General features: G+C 41.7%; 2 protein-coding genes across 3 annotated transcripts in view; both read right to left on the bottom strand.

The window, feature by feature from the left end:
* Window positions 1-1,728: 1,728 nt before the first annotated feature.
* LOC310840476 (cytochrome P450 2K4-like) lies at window positions 1,729-18,168 on the bottom strand. 2 transcript variants are annotated; one of them, XM_083730507.1, is made up of 9 exons: window positions 17,287-18,168; window positions 13,816-13,978; window positions 12,005-12,154; window positions 11,177-11,337; window positions 10,351-10,524; window positions 7,399-7,546; window positions 4,637-4,821; window positions 4,143-4,284; window positions 1,729-3,486 (listed from the first exon to the last, which is right to left on the bottom strand). In XM_083730507.1, the coding sequence occupies exons 1-9, from the start codon at window positions 17,467-17,469 to the stop codon at window positions 3,299-3,301; spliced, it is 1,494 nt and encodes a 497-aa protein (XP_083586633.1). In that variant the 5' UTR covers window positions 17,470-18,168; the 3' UTR covers window positions 1,729-3,298. The 2 variants fall into 2 exon arrangements, with proteins under 2 accessions (XP_083586633.1, XP_083586634.1); XM_083730508.1 differs by having other exon boundaries at window positions 7,399-7,540.
* Window positions 18,169-18,268: 100 nt separating this feature from the next.
* Window positions 18,269-25,493, bottom strand: part of LOC310841170 (uncharacterized protein) — a 49,336-nt gene continuing 42,111 nt past the window's right edge. The window contains exons 16-19 of the mRNA XM_083731757.1: window positions 22,257-22,441; window positions 21,761-21,902; window positions 20,214-21,156; window positions 18,269-19,317 (exon numbers count right to left, since the gene is read on the bottom strand). Of these exons, the coding sequence (XP_083587883.1) occupies window positions 20,969-21,156; window positions 21,761-21,902; window positions 22,257-22,441 (515 nt within the window). The 3' untranslated portion in view covers window positions 18,269-19,317; window positions 20,214-20,968. The remainder of the gene's footprint in view (window positions 19,318-20,213; window positions 21,157-21,760; window positions 21,903-22,256; window positions 22,442-25,493) is intronic.

The raw sequence follows: 25,493 nt of genomic DNA, 5'->3' as shown, positions 1-25,493 counted from the left end.
TTAGATGCACAGAGAGTAACTTTATCCAATGGAAGTGAAGACTGGATGTCATTCTTAGAATGAGAGGGTCATTTCTTGCATCAAACAAGAGAAACATAGAAATGATGCAGCCTTAATAAACAGATGGGAATAGCAGGATTACTATGGATTACTATGGATTAACAGTGTATTACTATGGATATTCTTTCGGACGCCCAGCTAATTCGCACTAACAATTGTGACACATCCATTCAGATGATTGGCAGTTTACAGAAAGCCATTGGAGTTACAAGCAAGCATGTGCTTTGAGCTTGAATGAGGGAACTATTCAAATTAAAGCTCTTGTTGTGAAGCTGGAATGAGCAAATTTTTAATTACACGATGAACTGAAAGTTTGCTACCCAGCATAATCAATCACATGACATGACACGGCACACACCCACACCATTTGAATGGGAATGCCCATCAGCTGGGGGGGGCAGCCTCTTGAAATATTTTATTGGCAGGGCCAAAGGGACCTTGGCCCCTAGGAGTTTGCTTCTTTGTTTCCTAGTATCAACATCAAACTGACTGGTCGGTAGTTACCTGGGTAATACCCACTTTTAAAGATGGAAACAACATTGGCCCTTCTCCAGACTGCAGGGACCTAACCTGTTCTCCAGGAATTCTCAAAGATTATAGACAGAGGCTCTGAGACATCTGTAAGCTCCCTTAGTATCCTTGAGTGCAGCTCAACATGCCCCGGAGATCTGATTTAAAGTAGCTAGGTGTTCCCTTACCACCTCTTTTCCTATCTTGGACTGCAGCTTCCTCTTTGCACTGTTCATTCTGTTATCACCAGGTCTGGCACTGCTTTCATTTTGGGTGAAGACACAGGCATAGTACCGTAGTTGTTGAGCAGTTTCCACTTCTCTCTGTTACCCTAGCATTTCCCCATTTTCTCCATGCAGAGAACCTATTATTTGCTTGTTCTTCTTACTTCAAACATAGCTGAAAAAACCTCTCTTGAAGTCTGAGTTCATTCTGAGTTTTGGCCCACCTGACCTTCTCCATGCAAATGTTGGCTACTCGTGTATATTCCTCCTTTGTGGTTTTCCCCTTTTTTCATTTCTTATACATGTCCTTCTTAAATCTCAGCTCATCTGTGAACTCCTCATGCAACCACACTAGTTTATTTAGATGCCTCCCACTTTTCTTTCCTGCTGGAATTGCCTGCATTTGGGCCTTCAATATTTCACATTTAAGAAAGGTGGACTCCCTTCTTATTAAGTATTTCTGGCCATGGGATCTCACCCAGTAGTTCCTTAAGCTTTTTGAAACCAGCCTTCTTAAAGTGAATAACTGTGAATGATTGTATGAGTGTACAACTTAGCTACTTGTGTACACAGATTGTAATCTTGCTGAATGTAACGTGAAGATTGCTACTTTCTCAAATTAGAGTGAATGTTTGTGTCTGCTCTTCAAGGCAAAGAACAACATACTACACTTGAGGACACTGCTTCAGGTGTGGGCAGACCTGGATTCCCCACTGACAGAAATTGGTAGGGGAGTACAAACCATGGATTTGAAGAGCCCACCCGCTCTGCATGAGGGTGCTTCACAGATAATTTGCTTGTATAAAAAAACTATTTTGGGGTCTCTGCAGCTTGTACAGTTGTATTTCCCAAGCGAAACCATTATTACTAGCTCATATTGTAGCACCCTGCTTGTGGTTAACACTTAGCTGGAATGAAATATTCAATGCAGCAATAGAGAAATTAAAATAATAATTTATTTGTCAGACAAATAAATGATAGGCACAGTGGTATATGGTTACCAAAAGCTCTGCCCCCTCCAGCCCTGATGGCCAGCACTTATATTTCCTCAGCCGAGCCCCCTTGCTCCTCCTTTGGCTGCCTCTGTCCAATCAGCCTGGTTGAAATTCCTATTGGCTGTTTGCTAGAACCAATAATAAAAGATACACCCATTTCCTATTACCTTTTATGGGAGACAAAGAGCTATATTTCCTTCTATCCATAAATGGCAGACAAGTAGCCATATATCTTACATTTGCCTCGACAAGGCACCTTAATTAACATTTCACCTTTTGCCCCATTGCCCTATTCACTCAAAAACAGATGGCTAAAACAGATGGCGCATGGTTTTAAATTTTATCTTAAACAGAGATCTTGGGTTCACCTTCTCACACACCATCAATGAAATAAGAATCTAACATAAGAATCTAACATTTCTTACTTTCTAAATCCTGTGCATAATTACATTAAGCCAATATATTTCATACATTAACATATATAGCTTTTTAGAAGGAAAGGAACTTAGTAAAAACAGTTTCCAAAAGCAACCCCTTAAATTTACACCCCCCTTTCAAGCCAGCTGCTGTTCCTATTAGATCTTGCCCTTTAACCTTATGAAAATATGGCTCAAGTCTAATGGGAGGCACCTGGTATTATTTTAACTCTTAATTAGTGTTTTTGCAGCTTGATTGTATTCTGTAATTTGTATGGTCAGTATGACCTTTGCTCCTGTAGCCTGTAATTCCCTTTTACAACTTTGAGAAACGTGTCTCCTGCTACTGCTATAAATCGGGGGGGGGGGGGGGCTTGAGCAGGAAGATAAACAGCTGCCACCTGGCATGAAACATACAAGCATTTGCAAATATATATTTTAAGCTCATTTTAAATACAGGTCTTGATCAGATGCCTCAATATTTGGACATTTAACTGGGAATATGATGCTTCAAGATATTTGAAGGCATTTGTTAACATGTGACTACAAGAAACCAGTTTCATTGGTTGATCTCTATGCCCAAAGCAGAGGCACCAACTTGCACCCAAGATGTGACGTCATGAGTGCATAACATACCATCGTCAGGGGAGACCAAGCATGGAGTCCACAATGGCTTGGATTCAATGGCCGGTGGTTCCTCCCCTCCTGCACTCAGGAGGAGCCAATCAGTGGAGCTGCACTGTTCTGCACTGCACTCAGCTCTGTGGATGGCCTCCCTTGCCCTCTCAATATTGAGGGGGCATGGCCCCTTCGAACAGATATGGGGGGGGGGGGAGAGGCTAAGACACCTCAGCCCCATAGAGTTGGTGCCCCGGCCCCAATGTCATAATAATTCAGGTCTAGTGCTTCAACACTAGCTTTATGTGATTCATTAGCATGGCAGGTAAAGGGGAACACTTAAGGTTTGTGACAAAGCACGGACCAATTCCACCCATAGGCTACTCAACCCAAATACCCTTGTTGAACAGGGGTGTTTAAAAAAGGCTCGCATTGCACACACAGGTAGGCTAAGCAATCCAGGAGCTTGTGAGTCTTAGAAACGTGGCAGAGCACAGAGCTGGTGGGGCATGGGGGATGTTGTAAGCCCAACAACAGGAGTAAGGTCCAGGTCTTCTTGAGATGTTCCAGGGGGTGGCTGGAAGGTGAATCTCTGCAGGAGACTTGTGAAGAAGAGGAAGAGCTCCATTTTGGCAAGAGACTCACCTACACATGCTCTCCGACCTGTAACAAATCACAGGGGGCAGAGAAACCAGGTTTATCGGTTGCTTAGTATTATGATCAACTATTTGGAGCAATTACAGATAGGTAGCCGTGTTGGTCTGCCATAGTCAAAACAAAAAAATTCCTTCCAGTAGCACCTTAAAGACCAACTAAGTTAGTTCTTGGTATGAGCTTTCGTGTGCATGCACACTTCTTCAGATACACAGGAGTGTATCTGAAGAAGTGTGCATGCACACGAAAGCTCATACCAAGAACTAACTTAGTTGGTCTTTAAGGTGCTACTGGAAGGAATTTTTTTGTTTTGACTATTTGGAGCAATGTGTCATTGCTCCAAATAGTTGATCATAAGAAGAAAATATCCCAAATACTTTAAAGCATACTAAAATGCAGTGATAAAGTAACAGCTAACGGTGCCCATCTTAAAAGAATTACGTACTCCCAATACCATCCCTCCCTGCAGTCCTGAAAACCAGGGGTGGGAAACCTTTTTCAGCCAGAGGGCAACATTCGCGGGTGGGCAACATTCATGGTGGCAGAAATGGCCACAGCAACTGATGTGATCCCTACCTTTGCACAGTATTCTGCATTCCAGGCATGTAAAGATCCCATTGATTAAGCACAAACTATACACAAAAATAAAGAAGAAAAAAAGTTACCTGCAGAGAAAGGCATGAAAGCATCTCTCTTTATGAATTCTCCATCAGAATTAAGAAAATGCTCAGGATAGAATTTATGTGGTTTCTCCCATTGAGATTCATCATGCAGCACAGAGGACAGCAATGGTATGATGTGAGTCCCCTGCAAAGGCAAAGCAAGAGTCATTTTAAAATAAAGCATATGCCCCTGGTACAATAAATATTTAGTGTAGGAGAAATGAGATTTGAGTTAATCTGAGAAATGTCTTTTGTTTGACCATGATCTCCCACTAGAAATGGTTTGTTTTCCAACCTTGTTCTCCTTCCCACTGATATCTGTTTAATGGGTTGAAGCTGATGCCTGACAGTTTCCAACGGGTAGATTGCATGCTTACAGTGCAATGCTATACAAGTCTGCTCAGATGTCAGCCACACTGAAGTCCAAGGGGCTTACTCCCGGGAAAGCCTTAAAATATATTGTAACTAGTGGGCAGCAGTTCAATAATAAGGATCACCTTTGGAATGAAGTAGCCATTGAGGGTAACATCTGTAGTCGTGGCATGTGGCAGGTTGGTTGGGACAACATCAGCAAATCTCTGGATCTCATGGACCACGGCATCCGTATAAGGCATTTTTGTTCGGTGTTCAATCCTTGGCTGAGAAGATCCAACAACCTTTGCAATTTCTTCTTGGACCTTTACTGGGGGAAACAAAAAATGGAAAAGCATTCATTTTTCTGCTAAGATTATCTCTTTGACTTTGGCTTTTGTCTCTCAAAATATTAATCTCTCCAGCATAGAACTGGCATAAACTGGTTCTCCAATTCCGTGGGCTCACAAATTTAATCTCTAGAATTATACACAGGTATTTTTAAGCAGGACAAACATTTAAGGCAGTGGTTCTCAGTGAGGGGTTCAGGGACTGCTGTGGGTCTGCAGCACCATCACCTGCTGGGGGACTCACATATTTTGTTAATTGCACAGTGAAAGCCTTTCAGGCATCATCCAGCCTCTGCTCAGGAGCAGCAGGGGAAAAACTTGTGAAAGAGTTCCTGGGTGGGAAGTGACCTGGGATTGAGCAAAAACCTCTAACACAATTTCTTAGGGCTCTTGCGATTGGAGTGGGGAATAGGGAGAGGGAGAGAGAACAGCTTGCTCCAAGGGGTGGGTTTACATGGGATGTGGGTGGCGCTATGGTGCACAACACTGAGCCCTCTTGGGCTTGCTGATCGGAAGGTCGGCAGTTTGAATCCCGGTGACAGGGTTAACTCCCATTGCTTTGTCCCAGTTTCTGCCAACCTAGCAGTTCGAAAGCACACCAGTGAAAGTAGATAAATAGGTACTGCTGCAGTGGGAAGGTAAACAACATTTCCGTGTGCTCTGGTTTCCATCACGGTGTTCTGTTGTGTCAGAAGAGGTTTAGTCATGCTGGCCACATAACCCAGAAAGCTGTCTGTGGACAAACGCTGGCTCCCTCGGCCTGAAAGTGAGATGAGCGCCGCAACCCCATAATCATCTTTACTGGACTTAACCGTCCAGGGGTCCTTTACCTTTTACCTTATGTGCTTATCATTAAAAAAAAAAGGAAGACATCCCTTCCCTTTGCTTCACTTTTTAACTGAAAAGAACTTCTAATTGCTTTCAGCGACTCTCAAGTTTATAGGACTCTTCCACTACTTGTAGGTAGGGTTTTCAGTGAATCTTGCCATATGTGTTTGGGATTCATGTGTCATCTTGGAAGTCCAATAGGGGGAATAAGCAAATTGCCACAATGATTAGCACAACAGTTCACCCTCTGATTTAAAATTTTGACAGATTCAAAATTTCCAAGTGATCAGTTAAACAACTTTGCATGGTTCACATACAGTCTCAACATAAGCCTTCAAGGTAGTGATGTGAAATTTTTTTACATTGAAGATAAGATTGAGGTAGTTATTTAAAAATTTGGGCAAGCCGAGTAGAAGGTTGTAGCCTCACTAACATCCCAACAGAGGAGACATTTCTGGAGGCCTCTGAAGAAGAATTGATACCAGAAGTAAAACATTACATCACTGAGCACCTGCATAATTAGCGACTATCTTCTGGGATTACTTTCCACATATCTTTGTGAACAAACATTTTCAACATTTTGTTATATGAAGAACAAGCATATAAATCGGCTTGATGTTGGACCAGATTTGAGAATAAAAGTAGGAAATATTGAACCAGATGTGGAAGGGATTGTTAGACAAAAAGAGGCATGATTTCTCCCATCACATTTAGGTTTAGTGTTTTTTAAACATTTTTTGGGAGCTGCCCAGAGTGGCTGGGGCAACTCAGTCAGATGGGTGGCATGTAAATAAATGAATGAGTAAATTATTATTATTATTATTATTTAGGTTTAGTAGCTGTTGGCATGTCATAATTTGTTCACTTGTACTATATGTTAATAAAATTAAATTTCTCTCTCCCCCAACTAAATCTTTGTTATTTTGTGTGGAAATATCACAAATTTTATGGTCTATTTAGTATACCTAAAATCCATTTCTTATTAGAGGGTCCCCCACATTTTTTAAAATGACTTGCACAGGTAACTGCCATAGAGTTATCAAAATTTTCAAAAGTAGGGGTTCTTTGGCTTGGCTTTTGAAAAATAGGGGGTCCTCAGTAATTGGCTAATTGGGAACCACTGATTTAAGACAATGCCTGATACAGTGGTACCTCGGGTTAAGTACTTAATTCGTTCCGGAGGTCCGTTCTTAACCTGAAACTGTTCTTAACCTGAAGCACCACTTTAGCTAATGGGGCCTCCTGCTGCCGCCGCGCCGCTGGAGCACGATTTCTGTTCTCATCCTGAAGCAAAGTTCTTAACCTGAAGCACTATTTCTGGGTTAGTGGATGTAACCTGAAGCATATGTAACCCGAGGTACCACTGTATACTGATGGAGACAAATGCATCCAGGATGGCTATTTAAATATCACGTGGGAAAATGGCTGTAGCTCTCATAAGGTGGCCACTTCCATGGAGATTCCTGACCAAGCAGGGCTCTACAAAATGTGTTTTCAGTGTTTTCATATTCATAATCGCCTCACACAATCCTGCCCCCTGGCTGATTAATTAATTCACGCCAATCTTCACAATAACAGGAAGGGCAATGTTCTCATCCCCTCCTGCTGTTGTTTCAGGTAACATCCAAATCTGCCCCAAGTTTTCTTTCAGCTCTTGCTCTAATAGTTACATAAAATTGGATTTAAGATATCTCAGAATAATGGGAGCCAACCCAATGAAAAGCACTCACTCTGAATTTCAGGATATTTCATCATTAGTAACAGTCCCCAGCGCAGTGTGGTAGAAGTGGTCTCCATGCCAGCAGCAAATAAATTGGCCACAACAGCTTTTAAGTTTTCGTTGTGGAAATATCCATTCGTTTTGTTCTTGTCCTTCTTCTCCTCCTGGGTTGCAAAGAGTTAAAACAAATGGAGTGAGAAAATTTCATGTGCAGAGATAAAAATGAATACCTGACTGGACCCGATGATCCAAAGTATCACTGCACATAACCCCAATCGCTGAGCAGTGAGAGATTCCAGCTTTTCCAGACCATGCCATCATGATAATATAGGATTTATTTACACATATATACAACCCAAGCATAAGACAGAGGGACTCAACACCCCAAAGTGTCTTGCTCATCCATTAGTCACAGCTTTGGAGTCAAGCAAACACCAAGAATGGGTCTGACTCAGCTCTTTCCCTATTGTTCTCTGTTTACTAACTAAGTGAAGAGGTGGTTGTAGCTTGGCAATCCAGTTCCTTCTTCTCTGATGCTAATCGTGGCACTTAACTGCTCAGCCAACAGCCTTGGTTTAGACTAAGGAAATAATGACATTATGTAGGTGGCAAGTGTGTGGTCCTCATTTTACAAATAAACTTGTCTGACTGGTTCAGCAATAGATTCCTCCATTAGAATTTACCAGTGCTTTTCTTCTAGAAAAAAAGAAGATTCTGGAACTGCATACCCTATAGAATCCCCAGGGGGAAAATCACTGGTTAACCCTTACTGGGTGCAAGACCCCATGAGTTAGAACATACTCAGGCATCATGCAGACTTAATATGAATGCATACATGAAAGGCAGCATTTCTGGTGAACACTTGGTTAGTGGCCATTTTGCATAAAGTGCTATTTTCAGCTAACATCTTTGGTGAATTTACACATAGTCCAAAAGGAAAGCATGACACAGAAAAAGCACATGTGTTATGTACTGAGTTGAATAGGATCCAAACTGCAGCAGTCTGATTGGTCCTAGAACAATAGGATCCAAAATGCAGCAGTCTGATTGGTCCTAGAACAATAGGATTCAGAATGCAGGAATCTGATTGGTCCTAGAACAATGCAGCAGTATGATTGGTTGGCAGGAACCACCCAATCATGCTCCAGATAGAAGTGAATCCACAACCTGATTGGCTTACAGTAGAATTCCGGAATTAGCCAATCATATGCAGCCCATTGTGTAAATAATGTATATAAAGCAGATACTTTGAGGGGACATTCATTCATTCCTCCTCACCACTATGAGCTGAATAAAGAGCATGAAATCACTTTGCGACTCTGAGAATATTTCAACATGTCAGTCTGGAACTATATTTGGTCAACCTTCTTTAAACTGAGGTGAGCAACATGGGGCCCTCTAGACGTTGCAGATCACAGCTCCCACCAGCCCCAGCCAACTTGTGATGGAGGTCACAGTATAGTAGGGACAAGCTTTGTGTCCTTCTTGTTACTGGTTGTAGAAGTGAATGTATGCCTGGCTTTTGCAGTGGAAAAGAGAAATTTAACCCACCATTTGTCCTCAAAAAGGAATCTCAGAGCAGAGTTTCTGTGTAAAGTATGTGTGTGTGAATGTGTTATTGCATCTGACACAATGGCTCATGAAACCTTATACAAAGAGAGATTCCTAATCTCCAGGAGCAGAGTTGAGCACAGTGGTTACTGTTCCAGGCACCCGGTTAGATTTGTATCTGCCCTCATTCAGCTTTAAACAAGCACAAACCATGAAAATACTTAGGCTGGAATAAATCACAGAACTTAGCTTTGCAAATAAGTGAGTATTTACTCAGAGTTTCCTGCAGTTACATCAAACAAGTCACCGTCCGCTGGCAGTAAAACAAAGATGAAAGAAGGTTCTAAGCGGATTAAAAAGAAAATGACTTATTTTACTTACAAAAAGGATCATGCAATCTTTGGATTAGCAAAAGTGCAGGCTATAAAATCTCCCCTTTGAAGAGATTCAGTTCACTTGCAGGGAGCCAGAAGCTGCCTGGCTCCTTCATTGCGTGTTCCAGGAAGCACGAAGAGCAACAGACTGGGGAACAGAGTCTGCTGAGAGCCACACACACTCTGGTAACTTGAGCAGAGGTTAACCCTTCATATGCACACAGGTGTGAATCAGTAAGTGTATACAGGTGACTCTCAACTTACACAAGAGTTACGTTCCAGGTAAAGCCCGTAAAGCCAAAATTGCTTATAGTCAGAGCACATTGGGTTCAATGGTGAGTAGGATTTCCAAGACTTTTTTGTTGGATGCCCACTGCTTTTTTGATTTAGTAAAAAAAAAAAATGCCAAGTGTATAAGGCAAGTTAAATGTGCCTCTGTTGTGAGTTCCCTGTATTTCAATAGCATCAGGAGCAGCAGCACGGATAATAGCTGCCTGTCCTGCCAGGAACCAGAGGGGAGTGAGCAGAGGAAGGGAGAAAAGGGAGGAGTCAGAACTGTGGAGGTTAAGTGGAAGGAGGAGAAATGCAAAGAGCAAATCCATTCCTACTCCCCCAAATGGCTATTCCTGCTTGTCCAAATGTGGCCATCCTCAGAACACAATGAATTTCTAGCAGGACAAACTAGCCGCTATTCCCCCTTTGTACTATTAGCACAAAATCTTGCATAATTGGCAGCCTTGGCTATACAATCTCCTCTTCAGTCTCTGCTGTGTCTACAAAAAGGAAGGTGATAGCAAGAAACAACTGACTAACAATTGCACAACAGATGCCATTTGATTAAGGTAGATTTTCAGAAATGCTGACAAGCATGCAACCTTTGGCCCCGCAGAGACTGCTTCTGTAACACATTAATGATGGTGGAATAGTTAGAAATGGCAGAAAGTGTGCTTCTGAAGGGAGGCTTCAACCACTTGCAAACATACACTTAAAGCATGAATTGAAAATTTCTCCTGGGCAAACTTAAAATGCTCTGTTACCTCTTGCTGTCGAATAAGAAAAGAATCAATAAAGCTCCTTTGGTCATTTTCATCCAGATCTCTGAGGTGTTTGATGAAGGTGGCATTTATGAAGGCAAACAGCTCATCTCTGTTTTGAATGATAGTCTTACGAGCCCCCAAAAGAAAACCAAGAGCAGGAAACATGTTATACAGCTGAAAGGATAAAAATGTGAAAAAAGAAAAAGAAAACATTAGGAAAGCCCAGTACTGTACGCTCAGATGGGTGTCTCAAAGTGTGGTTGCCCAAATACAATACAAAACAATAATGTATTCAGGTTGATTTAATGTTTAGTAATTACACCTTAAAGACTTCTTAAAGTTACTCTGGCTAAAAGGGTGGTGTAAGTCAAATTGCCCCATAGCAGTCAGCAGTGTCTCCTGGAGGCTCTGAAATGGCGTTTGGAATGGGGGGTAGGGTACCTCAGGATAGCATAATTTATGTGCAACCCCAGGATAATAGGCTATTGTGATTCTCCTCTGGAGGTTCATCTTCAGGGAAGGAGATCTGCCCTCGGGGGCCCCTTCTGAGCTTTCATGGAAAAAGCTATCACTGGTTCTTCCTTGTCCTTGGAGTCCCAATGGCAATGAGGCCAGAAAGACTTTGTTATAGTTATGGGATAACTGTGCCATCTGTTTGAGTTTTCTAAATATTTCAAATCACCGCCAAGTTTCTCAAGATACCAAGATTCTGTGTTTTATAGTGAATCCTGAACAGTATACAATAAACAGGTTGCCCTGCCCACACTGCATACACTGTTATTACAATCAACTGTTTGTTTGTTTTAATTGGAAAAAAATAGATTACCATGACTGAGAAGTTTCCAAGAAGCCGGGCATTTTCATTGACCAACTTCAGAAGTCTTATGTATGCGGGATCTTCATAATCAAATCGCTTGTTTAGTAGTATGGCCACTATAATATTGGCAACAGCTGCATTCATAATTGTGACAGTCTCAAACGGGTTTCCTATACATAAATATGACAGTTAAACAAAAACATTCTGATGAAATTCCAAGTATGGAAAGGGCATTGTTTTTAAGTCTGCTCTTTGTTGCCTTAAATCCCTACTGGCAGCTTACCTATGTGTAGACCTCATTTATCAAAGAAACTGATCCTAAGTGCTGCTGGATGTGGCCATAGCTGGGCTAAGAAATGCTTAAAGGGGCTTGGAAGTCACAGCAGCTATAGGAGTATAATCTACACACTACAGAAGAAACAGACTGATTACGTCTCCACAGGAAACCCTGGGAACTGTAGTTCTGCAGTTAGCGATAAGTATGGGCTCATCCACACTTCCACTTCACACACGCTTTCTAGGCATGGTTGAAGCAGTTTTTCCCTTCCCCCACTCCTTTCCAAGGGGAAAACCACTCTTTAGCAGTAGATCAGAACTAATGGCAATCTGGGGGAAACCCAAATTGTTCCAAAGAGTGGCTTTTCCCAAGGGAAAGCAGCGGGAGAAGAGGAAGTGTGGATAAAGCCCATGGAACACAACACTCCAGGCACCTTTAAACTGCTGTGTTTATGCACTGGTTTGACTTCACCCCTGGAGGCACACTCCATTGTCTCTCAAGGCAGACAGATGCCAACAACAAGATACACCCTGGAGCACCAGAGACAAATACCAACCCACCTTGGTAAGATTCAACTTTCTTAACCAGGACACTGCACTCTTCAACAATTCTGTCCTCTATGGACCTCTTTCCCATGCCGTAATCCCGTAATGTGGCTAGTGCAAACCGTCGCATCACTTTCCAGTATTCACCATGAGAAAAAGCTACACCTGAAGAGAGAAAAAAGCGGGGCAGGTTCAAAGTCATGCTGGCCATAGTAATATGTACCTGCTGTTTAACATCTCATCCTTTAACTACAGAATTGAGACAGGCACAGACAAGACCTCCAACTGTCATGGACTGGCTAGATGAGAAGGAGTGGTGGAAACCCCCTGACCAAGAGTCTCCCATGGAAAGTGCAGAGGAAGAAGACTTGGAGTCAGGCTCTTGGTGGTGGACAACCAGACGCACCTCAGAGGAGGGGAAGAGCTGGGGGTTACTGAAGGCTGGGAGCTTAGAGGGTGAGGAAAAGGGGATAACAAGCAGGTGGCTCAGCACAGAGCAAATACAGGAGTCAGACTTAGCAGCTTCACCACAAGCCCCTCACCCCCTTGACAGTGTGTCTGTTGACGGGCTGCCACCTCTTCCTCCCACTCCCAGAACAAGGCAGTTATTTCACAAAGTAGAACACAGGGCAAAGCAGAGAAGGAGAGGGTCCCTTGGGACTCGCCAGAGACAGAAGGAGGGGCTTGACTCAGAAGGAATAGAATGAAGTGGGAGGTACCAGGCAGTCTCAGCAACAGCTCAATATAAGTGAGCATTTCTCACGAGTCTCTGCATGGATCATGCTTTGATTCCTTAATAAAGCTACTAACTTCATTTTTTTTTTGTGCCACGTGTCAGTGCTCCCATGATAACAACCTTTTAAAGGTTTTTCAGACAATGATTTTCATGATTATGTTATTACTGTGGAATACAAATTAAACAAATGAGTACATGAGACAGTGCATAGAAATCCTTTATACGCGTATGCAGTATTTTATACACATATGCAGTCTTTTATTCATTTTTGTTTATTCAAGACCACCTTACTGAACTCTGGCCTATTTTTTTTAAAAAACCCCAAAACTTCATTTGATCCACAGAAATCCGCAGATGACGCTCGTATGACATTGGGGGCCTGGGGTGTGGAGGGACCCAGGATCAGCCTAATGCCTGCAGATCCTGTGCTCCTATCAAAGGAACACAGGTTGGTAGAAAAATTCAAAAGCTATTCTCAAGTTATAGAGCAGTGTTTCCCAAAGTGGGAGATAGCACTCCCTGGGGGATGCTAGTAGCCTCGGGTGCAATCGGGGGGCATTGAATAAAAATAAAGGGGCGGTGGAAGCATAAAGGAAGAAGAGAAGAAAAAATTGAAAAATTGTGTTTCATCTTTTGTGTAATGATGTTTATCGCCAGGTTGGGAGCCATTAAGGGATGGCAACAACTCCTGCCCTGGATCGGGCGGTTGTGCTGGAGGTGTGGGGTTTTCCCAGGATGGGGGAACCCTTTTCAGCTTCACCCAGGCCTGGGAAGTGGATTGCAGCTTGCCTGCCTATTTGGCCAATGGCAGGTGGGCTGCAGCGCCGGCCCTGCCCCTGGGGCAGATTGGACTGTTTGTTCGCATAAAGAATGTCGATTTCCAGGGGGGCACTGAGTATATTTTTTTTTCTGAAAAAGGGGCAATATGCCAAATAAGTTTGGGAACCTCTGTTATAGAGTAAGCCACGAATCTACAGAGAGGGGAAAGTATACTTTGCATTTCTCCCACGATAACTTTTGGATTACACTCTTTTGGCATGGTTACTCTATTTACAAGCAGTAGCAGATACTACATAAGGAACGTACTCACCAAAGCCCTTTGTGATCTCTTCCAAAATTGGGACGATGGGCCTCTCGGCAAATGCATCGGCCTGATTCACCAGGGCCTCCTTTATCGTCTCATATCCTGTCAGCACCACCATTTTCTTGGAACCCATTTGGATGCTGAAGACAGAGCCATACTCTTTTGACAACTGAAATTCAATAGAACGAACACAGTGTGGTCACCAAATAAAGCCCTTTTCACTATTCAAGGGTACTCAAATAATATACTAATGTAAAGCAACTCTCATGGATACAAAACTGCAGTAGCTTGTACACTTGCCTCAGAGTAAGGACTATTTTATACATTCTACAGAATCAAGTTTTCACGTAAGATTATTTGCAGTTTTATTCAATAAATGTTACTACAGTCAGTAGAAATGGTTACGGGAGTTGCTGTGGTTTAAACCACTGAGCCTCTTGGGCTTGCCGATTGGAAGGTCAGCAGTTCGAATCCCTGTGGCAGGGTGAGCTCCTGTTGTTCGGTCCCAGCTCCTGCCAACCTAGCAGTTCGAAAGCACGCCGAAAAGTGCAAGTAGATAAATAGGTACCACTCCAGAGGGAAGGTAAACAGCGTTTACGTGCACTGCTCAGGTTTTGCCAGAAGTGGCTTAGTCATGCTGGCCATATGACCCAGAAAAACTGTCTGTAGAGCGGACAAATGCTGGCTCCCGTGGCCTGTAAAGCGAGATGAGCGCCGCAACCTCAGAGTCATTCGTGACTGGATTTAACTGTCAGGGGTCCCTTTACCTTTACCTTTACAGTCAGTAGGAATCACTTACAAGTCATTGTGCCTTCGACTGAGCTGAAAACATGTGATTTAAAAACAGTAATTTTGCAGATGAATTTACTTTTGTATCTTTGCAAATCACTGTGCAAAAAAGAATCCAAATGACATACAGTGAAACCTGTACTCACGACCACAATCCCTTCCAGAGGCCCGTCTAAAAGTCGAAATGGGTCGCTGGGCGAGGTGCCATTGGGCACAGGCACAGGCAACGATCGCCCGCTTCTGTGCAGGCGCGAACGGCGATTGCCGCTCCTCCACATGCATGAATGGTGGCAAACCCACTGGTTACTTCCAGGCAAAAAAGGATGTAAGAAGAGGTTTGACTGTAATGATAAAGCTCATTGTCTATCCTCCAGGGTTTGGGGAACGCCGCCTGTCCACGCAAAGACGTTTGCTACTACTAGCTGCAGCAGCAACAGTAGACCAGCCCTTTCACCCAGTTTTCTAGGAGCACTCAGAAAACCAGAACAAAAACAGGCAGTTGTAAGGATAAATGTGATTTACCTTTAATAGCACCTCTCTAATCTAGTTTAAAAGTTAGGCTCAAGCAAGAGGGCTGTGCTAGAGGCAGTTAAGGAGAGAAGACCTGTTGTTTTATGTTTCAAATTTAATTTTACTTTTAAAATGCAGGTTTAGTGGGGCTTGCCTGCCCATTAGCCTTAGGCAGCAGGCTGGGAAGACCACTCCCCTTCTCTGGGGGGTGGAATTGCGGAAGGGCATCCAGGACCACCCTGTGACCCAGCAGTGGGCAGAGGGATGCTGCCCGCGTCACCGGGACTCCCAGCCGCATTACACACCCCGGCGGACCAATCTGGTCAGTCAGGGGGCATGGCCACTGCAGTTTAAATCAAAGCGCAGCTGAGGGGACAGCCTCCTTTTTGCCTCCTCGTCGGATCACCCAGCCCACCCGCCCTCTTTTATGCGTTGCTTGACTTTGGCCTTGCTATAGACTAATGTTGGTTGCCTTATTGTTGGGGCCAGGTAGGCATTTTTCCACTTGGCAAATTGGCACCAGCCATTTGGTTTTTGCTTACTTTATAGCAATCGTCACAACTTTGTAAGGTTAGGCATTGCGTAAGCCTTGTTTATGGGAGGGACGGTTGTTGCCTCCGCCTGCCCCTCCTTTTTAAAGGTATCCCGTTAAAGGGATCCAGGAGTGTGGATCCTGTCCGAAGCCTGAGCGTGGGCTAGGGCCATGCCACAACCCCATCAGGGACCCTGGGGGAGCTTTTACTTGATGTATATCATAGGGCTCTCCCTACTGGTGGTTGACCCTTAAGAGACTTCCTGTGGACGTGCAGGAATCAGGATATAGTCTGGTTTCACACAATGCCTAAGCCAAACCACTCCCATCTGTAACCAATAAAGTTCTGGCCTTATTTATCCCATTAGCTAAAAATATTTGTGTCCATGTGTTTATTATCTAAGGGGAACTGGGGGCCCCGGGGCCTCGCCACGCAACAGAGGAGGGGTACAGCAGATCCAAGGAGCCTAAACCCACCCACCATGACTCTCCCCCTTTGTGTCTCTGTAGCTTGAAGGCCCCCAGGGGGCAAGCTGCTCATGGCCACTTGGGAGTTGGGGCCGCAGCTGCTCTTTTTGCTCCCCCCGCTGCCTTGAGTGCACCAGGGCTTCACCAGGCCACCTCGAGTTGCCTCAGAAGGTGGAGGAGGTGGTGTTGGGAGTCATTTTCAAGCAACATACCAAATAAGAAGGCAATAATTATGTATAATTTGCAGACTTAAGGCAAACAAAAACACTCTGTGAATGAATGGCTGCATGCCAGGGTGCTGTAAACAGTAAGGCAGAGCCAGAAAAGAAACCTGCAGACATATACCAATCCTTTGCATCACCTTGGCAGCATATTAGAAAATGCTAAAAGTTCACAGGTGGGTCTGGTCTGTGGCATCCTTCCCCTCTTTTTAGTTACCATTTTCCATAAGAAGATAATGGAGAGGGAGAGATTCAATGCAATACCTATTTCAAAACTCAAACTTGGATTTTATTTATTTAGAAGGAGGCCATATCTAAAATCAATATCTTTCTGCAAAGCTTATTTTTCTTTCTCTTTGTTTCATTTGCAGTGCTCTCCTTGGGCTTGAAAGTTTTATTGGTAAAATAAGTACAAGGATCCCAAAATGGCTTTCCATGTTACAAACAGGTGGTGCATGCAAGAGTATAACAAGACGGGGATAGACTTAGCCAAGACATTGATCAAATACTTGACACACACCCTTTTGTAGGGGGGCCACCTCTACTTGCATGGCTTATGTCCTGAGCTTTGCGACTGGGCAAGCAAGGGCTCTCCTCCACAGGTCCTGGCTGCTGGTAAGGTTTGCACTGACACTTCTACATTCTTGATAATGGAGGCAGAGTCAAACGTGATTTGACGCCAGACACCCCCAGACACCTTGTTCAAATTACCAGTTATAAATTGCAGCTTGGTCCTATGACTATTTATTGGGAAAGATAAGAGGAGGTTCTGTAGCACACAAAGGGGAGATGAGATTTATAGACTCTAAGAGAACAAAATGCAATGTTGTTGTTGTTGTTAGTAGTAGTAGTAGTAATAATAATAATAATAATAATAATAATAATAATACCCCACTCTTCTGACTGGGCTGCCCCAGTACCCTTCAGCCTTGCCATGGGAAGAACTGGAATCTTTACCTTTAACATGGTTCTGTGAGGCCTCTTGAGATCCATGATGTGGAGATTCCCAATGAGAGGTAAAGGCCTTGGACCTGGTGGAAAGTTTTGGGAGCTCTTTTTCCCGAAAGTGCCCAGTTTCAAAACAAAGTAAACCATAAGGATAAAGAGGAACAATGCTGGAATCGACTCCGTCCAATCCATTTCGTTTCAGCAAGCAATTTTTTTGGGGTAGTGGTTATAATGAAAGGCACAGTGCAATTTGGTCAACAACTGTGTCTACCAACTGCAAGGAGCAGCCCATATATAATGTTATGTTATGTCTCTAGCGAATCATTAAACCATCCCTCCGATCTTTTTCTTCTCCACAACTATTCAGAGCTGTACATTGGATGATTTGCCTTTCAGTTTAATGTTTATTCAAGTGAATGGTGCTTACTTGCATTAACTAATGCTTTCAGAACAGATTCAAGTGCTCTTGAAGGCAGCAAACTCATCACTTAGGATTACCTGTAATCTTAGTTTGTTTGTTACCCTGGGAGTAGAGAGCAGCATTGTGAAATCATTTGCAGATAAAATTATCAACTTGAATTAGGGACAAAAGCATTTAGTTTGAAAGGAAGGATACTAACTAAGCAGTACATCCTCTCATTTCAAAAGGGCTGGAATAAATTTATACAATACAGTAATACCTCTGCAAATTTCTGCCTCGTCCAGCGCCCATTCCAGCGAACATCCGCGGCAAACTCGGAAGTACCGGAATTGTTACTTCCGGGTTTGCACTAAAAAAGAAGCACTAAATTGCGCTTCATGCATGTGTAGAAGTGCAGATGTGGGGTTTTGCCCTATGTCCTTTTCGGCTAGCTGCCGAGGCTCTGGAACGGATCCCAGTCACAAAAACAAGGTACGACTATATCTGAAAGATTATTGTAAGCAATTATCATCACTAGCAGGGGTGTCTGAAGACTTGTAATGAGAAATTTTCTACCTTTCTATATTTAAATTTTGAATTATTTTGTAATGAGTGGAATTAGAATTGGAAAACGTACAAAATACAATGGTGTAAAGGTTAACTTTGAAAGCCATGAGGCAGGAGGGAAGGAAGTTGATAGGCTGTAAAGAGCCAGGGACTTAAAGTGGATTGTAATGATGTGAACGTATATTATTAAATGGGAAATAAATAAAAATTATATATATATACAGAAACAAGAGAGACGAGAGATTCAAAGCGACATTTTTTCCCCTCTATTTCCTGGTGATAACATGGTGATTTACATTGACTCCAATGTGAAAGGGATTAGCTCCCTCTTCCCTCCCAGAGCAGTAGCTAGGCAGAGAAGGTTTTGAGTTTTTCATCTTTTGGAGATGTAAATTTTGATTTTGAATTTGACACATTTCCCCCATTTTTATTTTTGATATAACCAGTCAGAATTCTGTTGATGAGGGAAGCCTTAAGCTACCCAGACTCTCAGAGAAAGTTCATTATAGTGGTATCTTGGTTTAAGAACGGCTTAGTTTATGAACAACTTGGATTAAGAACACTGCAAACCCAGAATTAGGTGTTTTGGTTTGTGAGCTTTGCCTTGGAAGCAGGACATTTTTCACTTCCTGTTGAGTGTGTTCCATTTGTAAATTCCCCTGCTGCTATGGGAAAGCACACCTTGGTTTAAGGATGCTTTGGTTTAAGAACGGACTTCCGGAATGGATTAAGTTCATAAACCAAGGTACCACTGTACTATCTAGGAGTCCAAATACAGAGAAAGGATGGTTGTTTTATTCTAAGCCAGAAGCAGAAAGTCACTGAACTAATTGACAGCAAAGAGATGCCAGAAGCAAACCCACTTGATGCATCTATTATGGCAGAGTTTTTAAAGAACCTGGAGGAAACAAAGCCATTGTCTGACATCAACAAATACAGTTCAGAATCCGAATACATTGGAGCCACAGAAGTTAACATACCCAACTTCCTCAACCATTCCTCATAAGGCTTGGTTTCCAGACCCTTTATCGTCTTGGTCACAATTCACTGCACATCTACTTGGGAATACCATGCTTCAAGATATTTGTTTTTTTTTAAATAATATTTATTAACAGTTTAAAGATTACATATAAAAAGGAATAAAGAAAATACAAAAAAGAAAAAAGATTAAACATTAGAATACAATACAATACATGACAAAGACAAAAACACTACACAAAACATTAAATTAACAAAACAAACAAAACAATTAAAAACACCTCCGATAATTTCATAAGCATATCTTTCATTCCCTTGTTTCCGTGACCTCCTCTCTCCTCCCATTTTTGTATTCTACTTCAAATAACTGTTTCAGCAATTCCTTTCCATCTTCCTCTGTTTCCTGTCCTGTAATTTATATTAACATGTTCTGTCCTTATTTTTTCCCTTTAATACATTAACAATCTATCTGTACCTAGTTCCTTATCACATTTCTGCTAAAGTCATATAACATCATTCCATCATTTTCTAGCATTCATTAATTTTACAATATTTCTGTAAATAATCTTTAATTTTTTTCCAACCTTCTTCCACCAATTCTTCTCCCTGGTCTCGGATTCTGCCAGTCATTTCCGCCAGTTCCATATAGTCCATCAACTTCATCTGCCATTCTTCCCGGGTGGGTAAATCTTGTGTCTTCCAATACTTTGCTATGAGTATTCTTGCTGCTGTTGTTGCATACATAAAGAAAGTTCTGTCCTTCTTTGGCACCAATTGGCTGACCATGCCCAGGAAAAAGGCCTCTGGTTTCTTCAGAAAGGTATATTTAAATACCTTTTTCATTTCATTATAAATCATCTCCCAGAATGTCTTAATCCTTGGGCATGTCCACCAAAGGTGAAAGAATGTACCTTCAGTCTCATTACATTTCCAACATTTATTTTCAGGCAAATGATAATTTTTTGCAAGCTTGACTGGTGTCATGTACCACATGCTTCAAGATATTTGAAAGTATATGTTAACATGGGAATACATGCAACCAGCTTTGTTGGTTGATCTCTATGCCCCGTGTCATAAGAACTCAGGGCCAGGTTTTAAGTAAGAGATGTTCCAATGCTAGTTTCATGGGATTCGGCAATATGGCAGGTAAAGGGGAACACTTCATGTTTGTGACAAAGCATGGAGCAATTCCACCAGTAGGCTACTCAACCCAAATACCCTTGTTGAACAGGGGTGTTTAAAAAAGGCTTGCATTGCAAAAACAGGTAGGATAAGCAGGTTAGATTTCCTGCTCTGTGATTGCAGTCATGGGATTGTTGTCTTTCACATGACAGTGTATGTTTTGACTCCACAAAGTGGGAAGTGATGGAGACAGGATGTTTGTGTTACTGTGTTCTGTGAAGTGGGACTATTGTCCTTTGCTCTTTCTCTTTGCTGTCTGATGCTAGAGAGAGAGGGAGCCATGTTGCAGTGCTCCGTGTGTGTTTATATGTAAATAAAGTAGATTAGCCAAAATGCTGAGTTGCTGAGGTCTGTTACACAAGCTGTGAAGACTCTGTGGATCCCTAAGTGTGCCAATGTCTGTTGGCATCGGTCACTGTAATGTTCAGACTGAAGAAAGCTTTTGAAGCTCCCGAACGAACGACCAGGAGGGAAAGAATATGCCAGTCAGGCATGTGACTCTACCAGGGTCCTACTCGAGTGTAGGACGAGCTCCTGACAAAGCAATCCAGGAGCTTGTGAGTCTTAGAAACGTGGCAGAGCGCAGAGTTGGTAGGGCATGGGAGGTGTTGTAAGCCCAACAGCAGGAGTAAGGTCCAGGTCTTCTTGAGATGTTCCAGGGGGTGGCTGGAAGGTGAATCTCTGCAGGAGACTTGTGAAGAAGAGGAAGAGCTCCATTTTGGCAAGAGTCTCACCTACACATGCTCTCCGACCTGTAACAAATCACAGGGGGCAGAGAAACCAGGTTTATCAGTTGCTTTAAAACACCCCAAATACAGTGGTACCTCGGTTTAAGAACAGCCCTGTTTACAAACGATTTGGTTTACGAACTCCACAAAACCAGAAGTAGTGTCCCGGTTTGCGAATGTTACCTCAGTCTAAGAACGGAATCTGAGTGGTGGAAGGCCATCAGCGGCAGGAGGCCTCATTAGTGAAAGCGCGCCTCGGTTTAAGAACGGACTTCTGAAACGGATTAAGTTCATAAACTGAGGTACCACTGTAGTTTAAAGCAGATTAAATTGCAGCAATAAAATAACAGCTAATGGTATCCATCTTAAAAGAATTATGAACTCCCAATACGAGCCATCCTGCAATGCTGAAAACTGGGGGGATGGGGAATCTTTTTCACCCTGAGGGCCACATTCCCTGGTGAGCAACATTGCAGGGGCCACACCCCAATGGTGGCCAGATCTGGTGGCAGAAATGGCCATAGCAACTGATGTGATCCTTACCTTTGCACATTCCAGGCATGTAAAAATCCCATTGACTAAGCACACACTATGCAGATACACACAAAATTAAAAAGAAAAAAGTTACCTGCAGAGAAAGGCATGAAAGCATCTCTCTTTATGAATTTTCCATCAGAATTAAGAAAATGCTCAGGATAGAATTTATGTGGTTTCTCCCATTGAGATTCATCGTGCAGCACAGAGGACAGCAATGGCATGATGTGAGTCCCCTGCAAAGGCAAAGCAAGAGCTATTTTAAAATAAAGCATATGCCTCTGGTACAATAAATACTGACTGCAGGAAAAATGAGATTTTTAGTTCACTTGAGAAATGTCTTTCGTTTGAAAAACTTTAACATACAAACCATGATCTCCCACCAGAAATGGTTTCTTTTCCAACCTTGTGCTCCTTCCCAATGAGATCTGTTTAATGGGTTGAAGTTGATGCCTGACAGCTTCCAAAGGGTAGATTGCATGCTTACAGTGCAATGCTATACAAGTCTGCTCAGATGTCAGCCACACTGAAGTCCAAGGGGCTTAAAATATATTGTAACTAGTGGGCAGCAGATTAGTGAAATGGATCACCTTTGGAATGAAGTAGCCATTGAGGGTAACATCTGTAGTCGTGGCATGTGGCAGGTTGGTTGGGACAATATCAGCAAATCTCTGGATCTCATGGACCACGGCATCCGTATAAGGCATTTTTGTTCGGTGTTCAATCCTTGGCTGAGAAGATCCAACAACCTTTGCAATTTCCTCTTGGACCTTTACTGGGGGAAATTAAAAGAAAAGCATTAATTTTTCTGCCAAAATTATCTCCTTGACCTTGGTCTCTTAAGATATTAATACTTGAAGCATAAAACTGCCATAAACTGGTTCTCCAATTCCCTAGGCTTGCAAATTTAATCTCTAGGCCAAGGTATTTTAAAACAGGACAAACAAACATTTTAGCCAATAACCTGATATACTGATGGAGAGAAATTCATCCAGGATGATTATTGAAATATCACCGCTGGGAATATCTTGAGGTGGTATCTTTTACATATAAAGGCAAGACAATTTTTGGAGAAAATATGGGGAAAAGTTAGTTGGAGAAAGAGCATTTGGACAGAAAGCTGGACAGGAAGAGGACAATTCAACAGAGGTGGAGGTGAAAGAGAAATAAATATGGAACAAGATGGCTTTGAAAATTCTAACTTGCATTGTAAATAGGCTAAATAATAAGACTAAACGGAATAAAATTGAACATGTTGTAAAGAAGTTGAACTTGGATAAATAAAACTTAAATAAAAGGTTGGGAAAGAACTTTGTACCTTCTGATATAACAAAAAAGAGAGGAGTTGTAATGTGTATAAAACCAGATTTGGACCCAAAACAATTATTCAAAGACGAACAAGGAAAAATATTGATAATGGGAAAATACACCAGATTTTCATTAGTGGCTAGAAGAAATATTATTTGAACATTTGAATGAAAAGGTGATTTTGATGGGTGATATGAATGGTGTAGCCTCCCTAGATTGGGACAGGACTATGAGAAAAAATGAAACAAAAGAAGGCAAGCTACTGAATGCCTTTTTTAGGATGACTGACAATTTAAGTTTAATTGACATTTGGAGAGAAAAACACCCACAGTACATTTTATTCGTCTATGAATTATTCTGCAAGCTGGAAAAAACCCTGTATGGACTTCTAAAGATTTTTATACTAAGGTAAAGAGGGCAGAAATCAAGAACATTACGAGACTACAACTCTATAACAGTGGAATTAAGAACAGAGACAAGTTTCCCGATGAGATGGAGACTAAATGAAAAATTATTAAATTATAAAATTTATTAAATCAAGAAATATTAGAAAAAGGGGCAAAAAAATTAAAGGATTATTTTGAAATTAGTTTAAACCAAGAGATAGATTTATTTATTTTTTAAAAAAATTTTACTAAGGGTTTTTTAATTACAATATGAATAAACAAACAAAAATATTACATATCATGACATATTTTCTTTCTCCTTTGGACTTCCTCACATCTCCCGCTCCTGCGTTCCAAATTATAGAAAATTTAACCAGCAATTTATCACCTTATCTCCATCCTTATTTTCTAATTTTCAATATCATAACTCAAACTTTAGATACACTTATTCCACCTCTTAAAAATTTGAACTTAACCTGATTATTATCTAAAAAATTGTTTTCTTTAAATTTGCCTTCTTTTCATAATTCACTTCATCTATTTTAATTATGCCAAATTGTTTCTGATCAAGCATCCTGCTTAACATTCATACATTTTACAATACTTTTGCAAATAAATCTTGAATTTTTTCCAATCTTCTTCTACCGTCTCCTCTCCCAGGTCTCGGATTCTGCCAGTCATCTCGGCCAATTCCATGTAGTCTATCAGTTGCATCTGCCATTCTTCCAGAGTGGGTAAATCTTGAGTTTTCCAATGCTTAGCGACGAGTATCCTTGCTGCTGTTGTTGCGTACATAAAAAATGTCCGATCCTTCTTTAACACCCCTTGGCCGACAATGCCCATAAGGAAGGCCTCTGGTTTCTTAAGAAAGGTATACTTAAATACCTTTTTCAGCTCATTATATATCATTTCCCAGAAAGCCTTCACTCTAGGGCAAGTCCACCAAAGGTGAAAGAACGTTCCTTCATTTTCCTTACATTTCCAACATTTGTTATCAGACAAGTGGTATATTTTTGCAAGTTTGACTGGGGTCATGTACCATCTATATATCATTTTCATTACATTCTCTTTCAAAGCGTTACATGCAGTGAAATTCAGTCCAGTAGTCCACAACTTTTCCCAGTCCTCAAACATAATATTATACCCAATGTCCTGTGCCCACTTTATCATGGCCGATTTAACTGTCTCATCTTGTGTGTTCCATTTCAACAGCAAGTTATACATTCTTGAAAGTATCTTAGTCTTAGGCTCTAACAGTTCTGTTTCTAACTTCGATTTTTCCACCTGGAAACCTAACTTTTTGTCAAGTTTAAAAACTTCTTTAATCTGAGCGTAATGTAACCAATCTCGGACTTTGTCTTTCATTTTCTCCTGACTCTGCAATTTCCAATTGTCTCCATCCTTTTCTAATATTTCCCAATACTTTGGCCATTTGGCCTCCATATTGAGTCTTTTCCGGGCCTTAGCTTCCAATGGTGAAAGCCACCTTGGAGTTTTATTTTCCAGTAAGTCTTTGTATTTTATCCAGACATTAAACACTGCTTTTCTGACAATATGGTTCTTGAAAGCCTTATGAATCTTAACCTTGTCATACCATAAATATGCACGCCAGCCAAACGCATTGTCAAAACCTTCCAAATCTAATACATCAGTGTCCTCTAGAAGTAGCCAGTCTTTTAACCAGCAAAAAGCTGCTGATTCATAATACAACCTTAGATCTGGCAGGGCAAAGCCCCCTCTTTCTTTTGCATCGGTTTATATCTTAAACTTAATTCTGGGCTTTTTGCCCTGCCAGACAAAATTGGAGATGTCTCTCTGCCACTTCCGGAAACACTCTGTTTTATCCACAATTTGTAATGTTTGAAACAAAAACAGCATTTTTGGCAATACATTCATCTTTACAGCAGCGATTCGACCTAACAAGGAAAGTTTCAGTCTTGTCCAACTTTCTAAGTCTCTCTTCCAGCATTTCTCATAATTATCCTTAAATAGACTCAGGTTTTTTGATGTTATGTTTACCCCTAGGTATTTTACTTTTTTTACCACGTTTAACTCTGTCTCTTTCTGAAACCATTCTGACTCTGTAACTGTCAAATTTTTTCCCAATACCTTGGTTTTCTGCTTGTTTAATTT

The sequence above is a fragment of the Podarcis gaigeae genome, assembly GCF_964106915.1.
Source record: "Podarcis gaigeae genome assembly, chromosome: 3".
Classification (NCBI taxonomy): Eukaryota; Metazoa; Chordata; class Lepidosauria; order Squamata; family Lacertidae; genus Podarcis; species Podarcis gaigeae.
This window is presented reverse-complemented; position numbering and strand designations above follow the sequence as displayed.